The 12,602-nt window shown below is 39.7% G+C and overlaps 1 protein-coding gene across 2 annotated transcripts; it reads left to right on the top strand.

Annotated features, from left to right (window-relative positions):
• Window positions 1-453: 453 nt before the first annotated feature.
• Window positions 454-11,435, top strand: uap1 (UDP-N-acetylglucosamine pyrophosphorylase 1). Of its 2 annotated transcripts, none has more exons than XM_074669245.1 (10): window positions 454-566; window positions 1,287-1,594; window positions 2,690-2,894; window positions 3,505-3,680; window positions 3,764-3,936; window positions 7,593-7,786; window positions 7,915-8,055; window positions 9,194-9,382; window positions 10,578-10,644; window positions 10,758-11,435. In XM_074669245.1, the coding sequence occupies exons 2-10, from the start codon at window positions 1,312-1,314 to the stop codon at window positions 10,848-10,850; spliced, it is 1,521 nt and encodes a 506-aa protein (XP_074525346.1). In that variant the 5' UTR covers window positions 454-566; window positions 1,287-1,311; the 3' UTR covers window positions 10,851-11,435. The 2 variants fall into 2 exon arrangements, with proteins under 2 accessions (XP_074525346.1, XP_074525345.1); XM_074669244.1 differs by having other exon boundaries at window positions 1,282-1,594.
• Window positions 11,436-12,602: the final 1,167 nt, after the last annotated feature.

Genomic DNA, 12,602 nt, shown 5'->3' with positions numbered 1-12,602 from the left:
TCTATGCTATCACTTCCTTGTAAATGTTCTTATGACTTGCTGCTGACCTCTGGTCAGGTCACCCATGTGAGAAAGATCATGATCTCTGTTGGATAAATAAAGGTTAAATAAATAAATTAAACACAGCTTACTTTGTTAAAAAAATATATATCTTAGAAATTAAAACTCCAATGATAGCACGTTGAAGATGAATTAGAAAAAAACACCAACAGTTTGGTGTAGTCAACGAATAAAATGGCCAAAACACAGTCAAGTAAAACACAATTTCCCTAAAACCACTGACAAGACACAGTCTATGATGAATGTGTTTCTATAAAAAGCTGTTTTCTTGACCGCATGTTTATCGTTTACTGACACACATGAGTAGTAAAATTTTCGAGGAGCACTTGAAGTAACATCGCTGACACTCTTTCAGCGCCGCCGCGAGTGCCACGTCAAACGTGACGTAGCAGGAGGTGTAGTCCGGGTGGGAGGCGTCCTAGCTGAAGACTATACCAGGACAAGCGACCTCTCTGCTGCTGGCATTGAGTTGATGGTCCGAAACTTGACAGGAACACTTGCCAGAGGTAAGAGTTGAATTCTTACTCGTTCTCGGTCTGTTTTTAAGAAGCCGCGTTTCATCTACAGTCAGGTGGGAAGCTGCTGCCGGAGTCTGCCCAGCTCCGGTGTCCCTGTCATCAGCGTGCTCCTCATGCTGAATACCGCAGCTAAACCCAAACACATTGATTGGTAGCTGAGTTTCTACTATAAATGCATTCACTGCAAATCTTAGCAAAGGCAAACTGTTTTAATAACTCATTGTAACTCGAAATTTAACAGCTACTGGTAAATCAGGCGCACCTGTCGTATCTTGGTGAGGCGGCTTCAGATTCTGTCCTAACCTCCTCGCAGCTTCAAGTTTAAGTATGATGAATATGAAATCAGATGGCTAACATGAAAATCATTTTGTTTTACTTTATTTTATTTTTATTATTTTAATAAAATGAATTGCCTTGTCAAATATGCAAACATCCTTCCTGGTGTATGGTTATTCTCTTGGTGAGCAAGCCTGTCATTATGGGTGTGAGTTCAAAGGAAGAGTAATCAAACATTCCTGAAGTACCTTTCACTAGGACTCAGCATTTAGCCCCAGAACAAGATGTAAATGTCCTGCTGGGTGAAGCATCATGTGATCAGTGGATGTGCTGGTTTTACGGGCAGAAGACAGGGTGGGAGAGATGTTTCTCTCTAGAATGAAATATTTGGCTAGCCATAAACCAAACTGTTTCTTGTATGTTTCAGAGTAGGAGGTTACAAAAAGAGTTGTCAAACATGGATCCAAACACAAGTGGACTTGCCCAGAAGTTGGCCAAAGCTGAACAGTCTCATCTCTTGCAATTCTGGGATGAGCTGAGCCCTGAAGAGCAGGCTGACCTGACCCATGAGCTACAGGGGATGGACTTCCAGGAGATTAATGGGTTCTTCAAGAATGCCATGGAGACATCCAGCGGCAGCAAACAGGAGAAGATGGACACCCGCATGGAGCCAGTGCCCCGGGAGGTGCTGGGGAGCGTGACGAGGGACAGGGAGAATGTTAAAGTCTGGGAGCTGGAAGGTAAACCATCAAAACAGTTAATACCTGAAGAAAATGGATTCATTCAGTTAAGGCTTAGCTTGAAGTTAACATTTGTTGACACTGGATTCTTTCTAAATCCTTACTGTTGCAGTGAGCAGGTAGTACAGCAGCACTTGCCAAGTTGCAGTACAAGTTCTCCTCTGGTCAGACTAACACCTAGCGTGAGCTACTGAAATATAAAATGATGGCCCACTGATGAGAGACTGATGATTTCCTGGTAACGGACTGAAACAGCTAAAGGGGATAAAAACATCTTAACATCATACTGCAGTGTGATGTGGAAAGAGTGCACTGGGTTTCCTAAAAGCTTATACTTACTTACATTTCAAAACTTTGTAAAAGGATGACCAAGACATCTCTATAAAATCCCCTCTGTTCGTGCTGTTTGGTTTCCTGGGGTAACAGACTCTTCCCAGTTTCAGTCCCCTGCGTAGGTTTGAGTTATGAGTAAGTCAGCTTGCATTGTTTCATTAAGACTTTGCGCAACTGCTTTTGCAGTGGGGGTTCGACCATTTAACAAGTCTGTTGAGTTTGTTTCCAGGGGGAGGAGGAAAACATCTGGTTTTGATCTGGACCTGACGTAAATAGAGTTACTGCATGACCCTCATTCATGATGTCACTCTGCTCTGTTGCTGACAAAACTGTGTACAGGGTGTGTGTTTGGGAGAGTAGTCATAATCCTCAGGGTCCACCCTGTCTGCTGTTATAAACCTTGTCTCCTGTTACTTGTAAAAGGAAAGCATATTGTAAAGAAAGTCACGTAGCAGACGTTTAGGTAAGATAAGCTGAAAGTGCTGTAGACCATTGAACTGCAATAAAGGAAATTGAGCTAGGTGAGGGTTATTATTATCACCAGAGTCCAGTAGTACAATTCATAAAATGATAGGTGATTGTGCGATAAAAAAAAAAAATGAAGCATTTTTTTAGTAAACAGTTTCAGCTTAGGTTTTCATTCATTTTCATTATTGAGCATAAAAAATTGTGCAAGTGCTTCCTGGTCTTAGTAATACCAGATGTGCTGATCTCTCATATTCTCTTTTTAAAAGAACTCAAGCTTTTTATTTTTTCTTTCAGGTCTGCACTGCATCTCTCAGAATAAAGTAGCTGTACTGCTTCTGGCTGGCGGCCAGGGAACCAGACTGGGGGTCTCTTACCCCAAAGGCATGTACGATGTCGGGTTGCCATCCCACAAAACCCTCTTTCAGATCCAGGCTGAACGCATATTGAAACTGCAACAGCTGGCTGAGCAGAAACACAAAGTCAAATGTTGTATTCCTTGGTAAGTTGCTTTTTTAGGTCAAGACAATGAATGCATTTTCATCATGCCTGTTAATGAAATTACTGCCTCACTGGTAAAGATAGATATTAGCCACCAGTTTCTTCTTGAATTTATAATGAAAGCTGAAACCATTTGACCTAGATGTGTTATCATGTTGACTAACTGGGTCAAATCTCTGCCAGCATCAAAGAAACTCTGTGAAGGAAGTTGTTTTACTGGAAAAGGATTGGCTCCCCGTGGACAGGAATCCAAGGACACTTTGAAAACTTAATGATGCAGATATCAGGAGTTCAGTGGAGTGTATAAAGTTAATATGACACTGCAGTTAGAACTGCAAGGATGTTATCACATTTTTTATTATGTCTCATACCCTTAAACTCTAGCTCTTTGGCTCACTTTAAGGTCAGCTATCATATCTCGTCTCCCGCACTACAACAATTAAAATGTTCAATTTGTTATCTGTCAGGTTTTTCTTCAGCGTATATCCCCTCTCTAATTGGTTACCTGGTGTTTACAAAATTAGAATCAACATCTACAAACTTGTAGTTAAAATTAAATTAATTAAATTAAATTAAACATTGTTTTCATTTTTCTATGGCGTTGCCTTCAGGTACATCATGACCAGTGGCAGGACAATGGACTCCACCAAGGACTTCTTCTCAAAACATAACTATTTTGGCTTAGGCAAGGACAACGTCATATTCTTCCAGCAGGGCATGCTGCCAGCCATGGACTACAGTGGAAAGATAATCCTGGAGAACAAAGGAAAGCTCTCCATGGCTCCTGGTAAACCCTCCCACATTTAGAGACCTAAGCTCCATTTACAGCTTTGTGATGTTTTGTGTTTTAAATGAGTGTCTGTATTTCAGACGGGAATGGGGGTCTGTACAGAGCCTTGGGGACCCAAGGCATCGTGGATCACATGGAACAGAGAGGGGTTGAGTTCATCCATGTGTATTGTGTGGACAACATACTGGTCAAAGTGGCAGACCCTGCCTTTGTTGGTTTCTGTGTGCAGAAGGGAGCGGACTGTGGAGCTAAGGTGGGTCTACCGTTTCCTCTTTCACTTTCTTCCTCTGTTGGTTTCACAGTCAAGTCCCTGCAGCTGTTTTAACCATTTAAATTTATCCAAAATGAGTTATTGTGCTCATCTGAGATTATGGCCTAATATTTAATTTCAAGATCTTAATGTCATGATCATATACCTAAATCATGATGATGTCACTTCAACTTTTTTCTCTCTCTTGATTATTAATTTAAAAGATGGGAAAATAACTACTGTTGATGCAGCAGCCTGTTGGTTATCAGGTTAATTATATTCCAGTCATAAAGTTGTTTGATCAAGCCATCCCTCATGCAAGCTTGATAAGCTCAGGTACTTTTTACCACAACAGGAAATAACACAATGTTAAGAATGCAATGATAAGACCGAGTCATATGATCCGCCATAAAAAAGAAAGTGCCCATATTTTTTTTAAAGATTGATTTATTTGATTTATTTAACAGTTGTGGTCATTCAACTCACTGCTTTTATCAAAAAGCAATGCACATGGACTTTTCTTCTACTTCTGACAACTTTTCTACCCAGTGACATAAATTTTGACAATACTTTGAGCTGTTAAAAATGGAACAATGTTTGAGATCTATTTTTTTACTATTAGGAGTTTTATGCCCTTTGGGTCCCTCTTTCTTTTCACACCTGAATGAGAGACTGTGACCAGGACTGCTGCCCACTTGTGCTCTGCAGTCTTGCAGTTCATTGGGAGTTTGACACTCAGTGTGTTTCATTTTGACCATTTACTGACAAGCAGCAGCAGTATGCCAAGTTTCAATCTGCCTGTAAAGACAAACCTTAAACACACATGGTAGTGAAGTGTTGAAAGTTACAAGTGCAGAGAAAAATAAGGAATATTTTGAAATGGTCCTGTCAAATATTTCAGAATCAGAGTCAGAATAGCCTTTACTCGCCATGTATCCTCAAGAATACAAGGAATTTGACTCCAGTTCAAACCACACTCTCTCTGTGCAATTACTGTAAATAAACACTAAGTATTAGAAAAATAGAAAAGAAAGTTTATTTATGATAATTAACTTCCTGATCTTAAAGTAAGACCATTTAATAAGCTGACAGATATTTGTTCCTGTGGGCTGTGTCTTATTAACAGGCGAAACTTCCCTTTAACAACCATTCTATCCAGACATCTGCACCTCCCACATCTCCCCACTGGGTGGAGACGCAGCCCACTTTGTCCTGCTCTGTGTTTGTACTGTACATATACTAATTATAGCTTTCTAGGAAATTGAAGTGTAGAGCTTAGCTGAACTTTCCTTCACTACTCATCATCGTCTCAGATAACATGAGGGTGATGTGACTTTTTCCTTAAAGGGTTTAGGACATGGTGTACTTTAATTCTGAAAGGGGAAAAAAAGCTTTTTGGGGTAAAATAATTTTCCTCTAGTAAACAAACCACATTTATGTTTGGTTTGTAATATGTGTAGCTACAGTGGACATAGTGGAGATGGAATAACTGGCTGTGCTTCACAAATCAGGTTCATCGGGTTCAGACAGGTTAAGAAAGAGGAAGCACAGGTAAAGCGTGTTTAATTGGTTAAACCTTTTTTTCCCTAAGGTTGGTCACCATCTACTCATTTGGTTCCTTTATATCTGTGGTTTCAAGAAACTAATGCAACACAACAAAAAGCAAAGTGGAAAAAAATGATTAAAAAAAAGAAAGTCACAGTACATTCTGTATTTGGGGACATGTTGCGTATGGATCGTAAAGATATTTTCTCGTGTATTTTTTTAATTTTACAATTGAGTATTAAAACTAAAGTCAGAACTTATGCATACAGTTTGATTTAACAGAAGATGGGAAGTGGCTTGTATCAAGGAACCACTGTGCTTTGTTAAATTTATGTTGAGCTCTCTTATTTTATATAAAAACCACCAAATGTTTAAGAAACAGACATTTTCCACTTTAAATGGAGCCACACTTACATCACTGCTTCTTTTCCCCAACCAGAGGGGTCTAAAAATGAACTCCATGCTCTTTAAAAGATTTGAAACTAGTAAATGAGATCATAAATGTATTAGATATAATCTCTTTATAGTTGGGAATTCATTTTGTAAGTGTTCAAGGCCTTTCTGTTCGGGTTAAATTTATCCCTAGACAAACTTTTCAGACCTGGTGGTTATGTCTACTAAATATACACAAACACATACCATAGACTGTGTAATAAATGGACGCAGCCTGCGTGATGTCACCCATCTGTTTCTGTTAAAGAGTTTTGAATCAAGTGGTTGACAGGAGGCATATTGGAAATGAGGCCCTGATTGGTCAAACTCATTATCTTAATATCTCATAAACTACTAAGTTAGAAAAATAAATGACCCCATGTTCAATGTGTGTTGTGAGAGAAAATAACTATTCAGACTAAGGTCATTTTTTGTACCAGGCTCTAAACATTTTTATTTCTGCTGTAAAAAAGGCTTTTTTTTGGCATGGTGTGTCAGTGGCTTCAGTTTTCAGCCCTGAGCAAATACTCAACGAACGGCAGATTTTAGCTTTGCTGTTTACTTGTTCTTTTAAACACAGGGTTGTCACTTGACCTACATGTACACATACACAGAGAGTAGCAAAGGCTAGCAGCTCGAAGTGAAAATGGACGGCCATTATGATCTACAAAATTATCAGCAAAAGGGACCAAAATCCAAGGGAATGTGGGGATGCTAAAAGCTAATACAATGCTGCAACTTTAATAATATCATTTGCGCCTCCTGCTGGAGGAATTGTTAACCTCAGCAATAGCAGCTTGAGGTTGCCACACAAATAACAACTCTGCAACCGGTAAAAAAAACTTGCAACAGCTGTAAAACATATTTTTGTTTATTGATAACTACATGAGTGATGGTGATGCACAGGCAAGCAAGACTTTCTGATTGGAGATTAGTAGCTCACATTTTAGACTATTTCTTTATGGCTATCCTAATTAGATTTTGCAACATGTTACATCCTCTGCATTGTGGGCACAAAATAGATTTTATGTATCAAGATCCATTTAAAACTTTTTGTAGAAATGTTGAATCTGAGAAGGCCCACTTCTTGAGTCCTGCTTTCAAGTCCAGTGTATATTTGCAGAAAACATTGAGGACTTTGAGATATTTAATTTTGACTGTTTCTGTTTGACATTAAAAGTTGTGTGGTGGAGCAGAGATGGAAGGATCAGAGCAGAGTCCCACCCTCCTATCATAAATTACTGAGCTCTGCTGCAGTTCATGTGGCTTCTCCACCAACCCCCCTTACCCCACCCCATTTACAACCCCCTCATTAGGACACTCTGTCATTAGCAAAAAACAGATGGGGAGAGGGTTTTTTTTTCTCTCAGTGCAGGCTGAAGCTTACTGCCTACAAAAGAAGAATACATATGAGAAAATCAGTTGTATTATTATTTGAGATTTGGAGCCTTATTTAAATGATGGACTTGACGATAGACACAAAGAGACAATTTTCTCCTTTCTTTTATTCAATGATAATCTAAAACACTTACCAGCTTGTTGCCTTTATTCTAGCATTTAGCAAAGTTAAAACTGTGCGACTTAAGGATGTATTAAGTTCTATGCTGTGTTCTCCCTATAGGTTGATGGTTTGGTGTAGCAGCTAACAAAACAGAAAAAAAAACTTGTAATTTTGTTTCCAGGTGGTGGAGAAAACCAATCCAACAGAGGCAGTGGGTGTCGTCTGCAAGGTGGACGGACGTTATCAGGTGGTTGAGTACAGTGAGATCACCCTGGCAACAGCTGAGAAGCGCAGCGCTGACGGCCGGTTGATGTTCAATGCAGGAAATGTAGCCAATCATTTCTTTAGCTTCTCTTTCCTCAAAGACATTGTGCAGTAAGTCTGTCATGAATTTCATCCACTCCTGTGTCTACTGGCAGGGAGAACAGTGCCTCAGAGTCTTCATAAAGTAAATATGAAGAATCAACATCTTTACTCTTTTTTTTTCCTTGTTTAAATTTCAGGAAGTATGAGCCACAGCTGCAGCACCATGTGGCCCAGAAGAAGATCCCATATGTGAACGCACAAGGTCAACTAATCAAACCAGACAAACCAAATGGGATTAAAATGGAGAAGTTTGTCTTTGACATCTTCCAGTTTGCCAAGTAAGTTTCAATGCACTTTTTTTCACTGAGTAGGATCAGCAGCTGTCACTCACCTCAAAGAGAAACGCTTTAAACCATGAAGAGTACAATGAACACCCTTCACTCCTTTGGAGGGGTGACTGCAATGCATTTATTTCTCTGGCAGGCCTTGGGTCTGGGTTTAACTGGTCCTTGATCTGTCCCTCCTTTTATGAACCAACCCTTTTTTCCATACCCAATCCTCATCCCTCAGCTCCACTACTGCCATTGCTCCAAGGTCTGGTCCAGAGGACCGAGCCTGCCAAGCTCAGGAGGAGGAAGATGGAGGTTTATGAGCTGTTCTCTCATTCCTCCTCCTCTAGTGTTGCATGACATCAGCTTTGAGTCACACCACTACTAATAGAACTTTACATCTAATGAAAGGATTCCTGTAAAATATTGGATGATGGCAAAATACTGCAGACATATCCAGCTTCTTTCAAGGTTAGCTTGCAGCGTTTCAAAGGACACTGATGAGAAATAGTTTTTGGTTTTGCTCAGAAGATGGATTACAGTTGAGTTCGCATTGGCACACCGGCAGGTTTAGTAGAGACCAGATGGTCTGACTCACTTTGCAGGCGGTTTTTATTTATTTGTTTTTATAAATATATAGTATATATACAAAAAGTTCATTATTTGATGAATCTTGTGTGTTTTTAAAGTTTTTCTGAAGGAGAAATTGTTTGCTCCCAACATTTTTAAGACCCAAAGGAGCAGTCCTGGTCTGGTGGTGGGGTCTCTTTGTATCTTTATTTGAAAGATAGCTGCATACTCACAGCTACACACACTCACATCTTGAGGCTGCCCAGCAATGGACTGGTTTGTGGCCACAGATGCAGTTGGTGCTGAAGAGATTAACAGTTTCGTTGAGAGCATCCTTGTATGTACGAATTACAATAAAAAAATGTAAACACACAAATTCAGTTCCTCAAAGACAAAATGAACATAATTTTATTTAGCTCTACAGAAATACACTGTAAATATCCCAGAGGATTTATGGTTTTGATATGATATATCAAGCAGAATAACTCGTAAATATTTTTTATATATAGTCTAAGACATTGATTACTGGACGGCCAATCCTTTGTCGCTGACATGCTGCTGTGTTTGTGTCCAACAGGACGTTTGTTGTTTTTGAGGTGCTGCGGGAGGATGAGTTCTCCCCTCTGAAGAACGCAGATAGTCAGGATGGAAAGGACACCCCCACCACCGCCAGACACTCCCTCATGTCCCTTCACCATCGCTGGGTGCTCAACGCTGGAGGCCACTTCATCGATGAGAACGGCAGACGTGTGCCCGCAATACCCAGGTGACTACAGCCTGCTGAAGCACAGCATTACACATGACTTGTAACTGAAAAGTACCTCACACACTTTGTTTGGCATGACTGTGGAAACCGGTTCCTTGTGGTTACCTTTCCAACATTTTTTGTACAGACTACATGCTTAGGCTTTTTTGTTTGTGTGAGAAATGTCCTTTTAGTCTTACATTTTCACTTCCCCCCTCTCATGCTTGGTCTTGCTCCTGTGTGTCCCGTGCAATGTTTCCAGAGACGGAGCAGCAGGCAGTGTCACAGATGCTGGCAGCAGAAAGTAATTATTATCCCCCTGCAGTACCGAGTGCTTGGTGATGGGGTTTGGCTTTCTCTCCCTCTTGCTCAGACGTATTAACACTGTATACTTCTGATGCTTGACGTCTTCATTCCTTCTCTACCGCTGAAAAGGAGAACACTTGCCATTCGGCAGCTGTTTTTCTGTCTGCTGTGTCAGTTGTGATGAAGGAAATGACAGCAAGGAGAGCTTGGACTACTGAAAATGCAGTTCCTCTTCAGATGATGTGCAGTCATAATGACCTGCTGATGGATCATTTCCTTTCAGATGGTTGCAACTAATACACACAATGTATTGCATGTTGGGCAGTGGGCAGATACCCTTTCTGGCAATCAGCGACATCTCTGAAATAGATGTTAACTTTCTGAAGATAAATCTGTTCTCTTGTAAGAATTAAAGTGAGCATGGGCTTTAATACCATTCATGACACCTTCAGACAGGTGTCATAAATGTGTGCTTTCCACCCAATCAGCTTCTTCTTCTTTCTTAATGATACAGCTCTGTGGGCAGCTGCTAAGAACACACCTCAAGTACAGTATGTGTGATATTTATCTGTAATGATTATCTTCAAAAACAGTTGAATGATGGCAATGTGGTGAAAAGTCACCAGTATTTCTGGAGCACTGTTAAAGGATGCTGCCACAATGCCTGTCATTCATCTGTTTTCCTCTAGGGAAGGATTGTTTCAGGTCAGAGGGCTAATCACTGGCCATGTTTCCAAGCTCTGATTCTCTTCCTTTGAACTCTAATCACAAGCTGCAGTAGAAAAACAGCTGTGTCAACGGTGGACAGCTGCTTCTTTCAACTCCATCCCTCTGACTTCTCATGAATCAGTCACTCATTCTTCTTCTCTTCTCCTTCATCTTCCTTGAATTTGTTCCTCTTCCACCACAGCCTGAAGGATGGAACAGACCTGCCAATCAAATGTGAGATTTCCCCTCTGGTGTCCTATGGAGGAGAGGTAAGTTTACTCAACTACAACTACAGATGTTATCCTGTTCCTGATGTCAACCTGACATCATTAACCTGTGCACCCACTTTGAATGTCCTGATGTTATCATGTGCTACGTCCAGGGCCTTGAAGAACTGGTAAAAGCACGCGAGTTCCAGCCGACCCTGATGATCAACGAGAGCGGAATCCACGAGCTGGTGAAGAATGGAGTTTAGACGATGAAGAAGAAGGAGTGAGAGACGGAGGGACAATCCAAAGACCAACCTCCCTTTGTCTCTCCATGTATGCAGGGAGATACTGTGATGTCATCGCTGTGCAATAAACAAATGTGGCGTGCATGTGTTCATGAAAGAGGTTGTACCGTCCAAATGAGCGAGCAAGATGAAGTGTATTGTTTACTACTCAGCGCAGAGTTTTCTTTGCTTTGTATGTTGATGTCATAGTTTATATTTGTGTTGTCGTTTGAACACAGCGTTAAATGAAGGACGAAGTCTCTGTCATGCTGACTGGATGAACAGGTGCTTCTATTTATTTTGCTTACGAGACTTATTTTTTATGTACTTATAGAAACATAATAGGTGGTATTTACCACCTACTTATTTTATGCAGTAATTTTATACATTAGGCTGAGCTGGAATAATCGGACAGATTTTCTTACTGGCATGTAATCAAAGTACATGGTATGGGCTATGGGGGGTATTTATAGTATCTGCTTCTTTTCTGTTTCTAATCACTAAAGAGAAGGTATTAAGCTTGAAGAGATGCTTTGATTTTTATCATCTTTATTAAAGAAATTTTCCTCTTGGATAACCGCTGAATGTGTCACTTTTTGGGTGTTTGGCAGGCCGTGGCTAATGTGTTGGCATACTAATGTGAAACAAAATAAGACTTTTAGATTTAGATATTTGTTAGTTTCATCATTCAGCCTTGGTCATTCAGTCTGCGTCTACATGCTATACTATTTACTGAAGAGCTCACGCTAACCACCCAATCTAAGGTTGCCAGTACATAGTTCATGTTTAAGATAGATCAGAGCACATAACATATTTATTAGACCACCACCCGTTGTAACGTGTTTGCCACTACCCTAAATTAACAGTATGCACTTGAAAACACTTTATATTTCTGTAATTATTAATCCACTAGGATAGCTCTTTAATAATTGAATATAATCATAAAATACAACTTTTTGTTTTTATCCATGAATTCTTACACGTGCTATTGGACAAAAAAAGCAAAAAAAAAAAAAAAAAGGTAACAGTATCAATATAACACAGTATTATTTTTTGATTGACAAATTTTGACAAATTTTCGGTAGCATAAGGAAACAGTTTCCTATGTTACTGCACAAAAAAATGTTTTAAGTGGGTTATATTTTGTTCTCTAACTTTCTAAAGTCTCAAGAAATTCAAGTTTTCTGGCTTAAATTTGGGAATACAAACATCAAATCCGCTTGAAATTTCTTCTCACCCCTGTTCAGAATGGTGAAGCGAAGGACAATCTCTGAAAAACAGAGAGTCAGGGTTAAAGTACGTCATTGCTGGGTGGTTTTCATTTTTATGACCGGTTGTCGTGACTATAAGCGCAAGTCCATTTGTCTGGGGCATTCTACCGAAAGTGTCCAAATTGCTGTCCTCTGACATAAAAAAAAAAAAAAAAAAAAAGCAGACACAATGTGTTCAGTCATATATGGTTGCAAAGGTCTTTTTATAAACTATCTAAACAAAAACCTTTAAATGAGATAGAGATAAGCTAAAAAAAATTAAAAAAGCATCTTTTATTTTTAGGATAGGCCTACTTTCTATTGACCAGAACATCTGATAATGTTTTGGTCATGATTTTCTCACCATAGGCATAGCCTGCATTTGAGAACTGGTTACTGGTCACAACCGAAACAGTGTAGTCCCCACCCGAAACACAGAGTGTTTTGTAAAAAACGAAGTATATTGGGTTATAAACTAATATAA

The sequence above is a fragment of the Halichoeres trimaculatus genome, unplaced genomic scaffold (assembly GCF_033239565.1).
Source record: "Halichoeres trimaculatus isolate MK-OKI-2021-1 unplaced genomic scaffold, fHalTri1.1 fHalTri1_scaffold_4, whole genome shotgun sequence".
Lineage (NCBI taxonomy): Eukaryota > Metazoa > Chordata > Actinopteri > Labriformes > Labridae > Halichoeres > Halichoeres trimaculatus.
The sequence above is the reverse complement of the archived record's forward strand: the minus strand, read 5'-3'. Positions and strand labels throughout refer to the sequence as shown.

What these genes read in the sequence shown, in the direction of transcription:
- uap1 (XM_074669245.1), top strand. Translation starts at nt 1,312, where the DNA reads ATGGATCCAAACACAAGTGGACTTGCCCAGAAGTTGGCCAAAGCTGAA. An exon ending in GTCAAATGTTGTATTCCTTG is followed by an intron (nt 2,895 to 3,504) that starts GTAAGTTGCTTT and finishes CGTTGCCTTCAG; the next exon opens with GTACATCATGACCAGTGGCA. An exon ending in GAGCGGACTGTGGAGCTAAG is followed by an intron (nt 3,937 to 7,592) that starts GTGGGTCTACCG and finishes TTTTGTTTCCAG; the next exon opens with GTGGTGGAGAAAACCAATCC.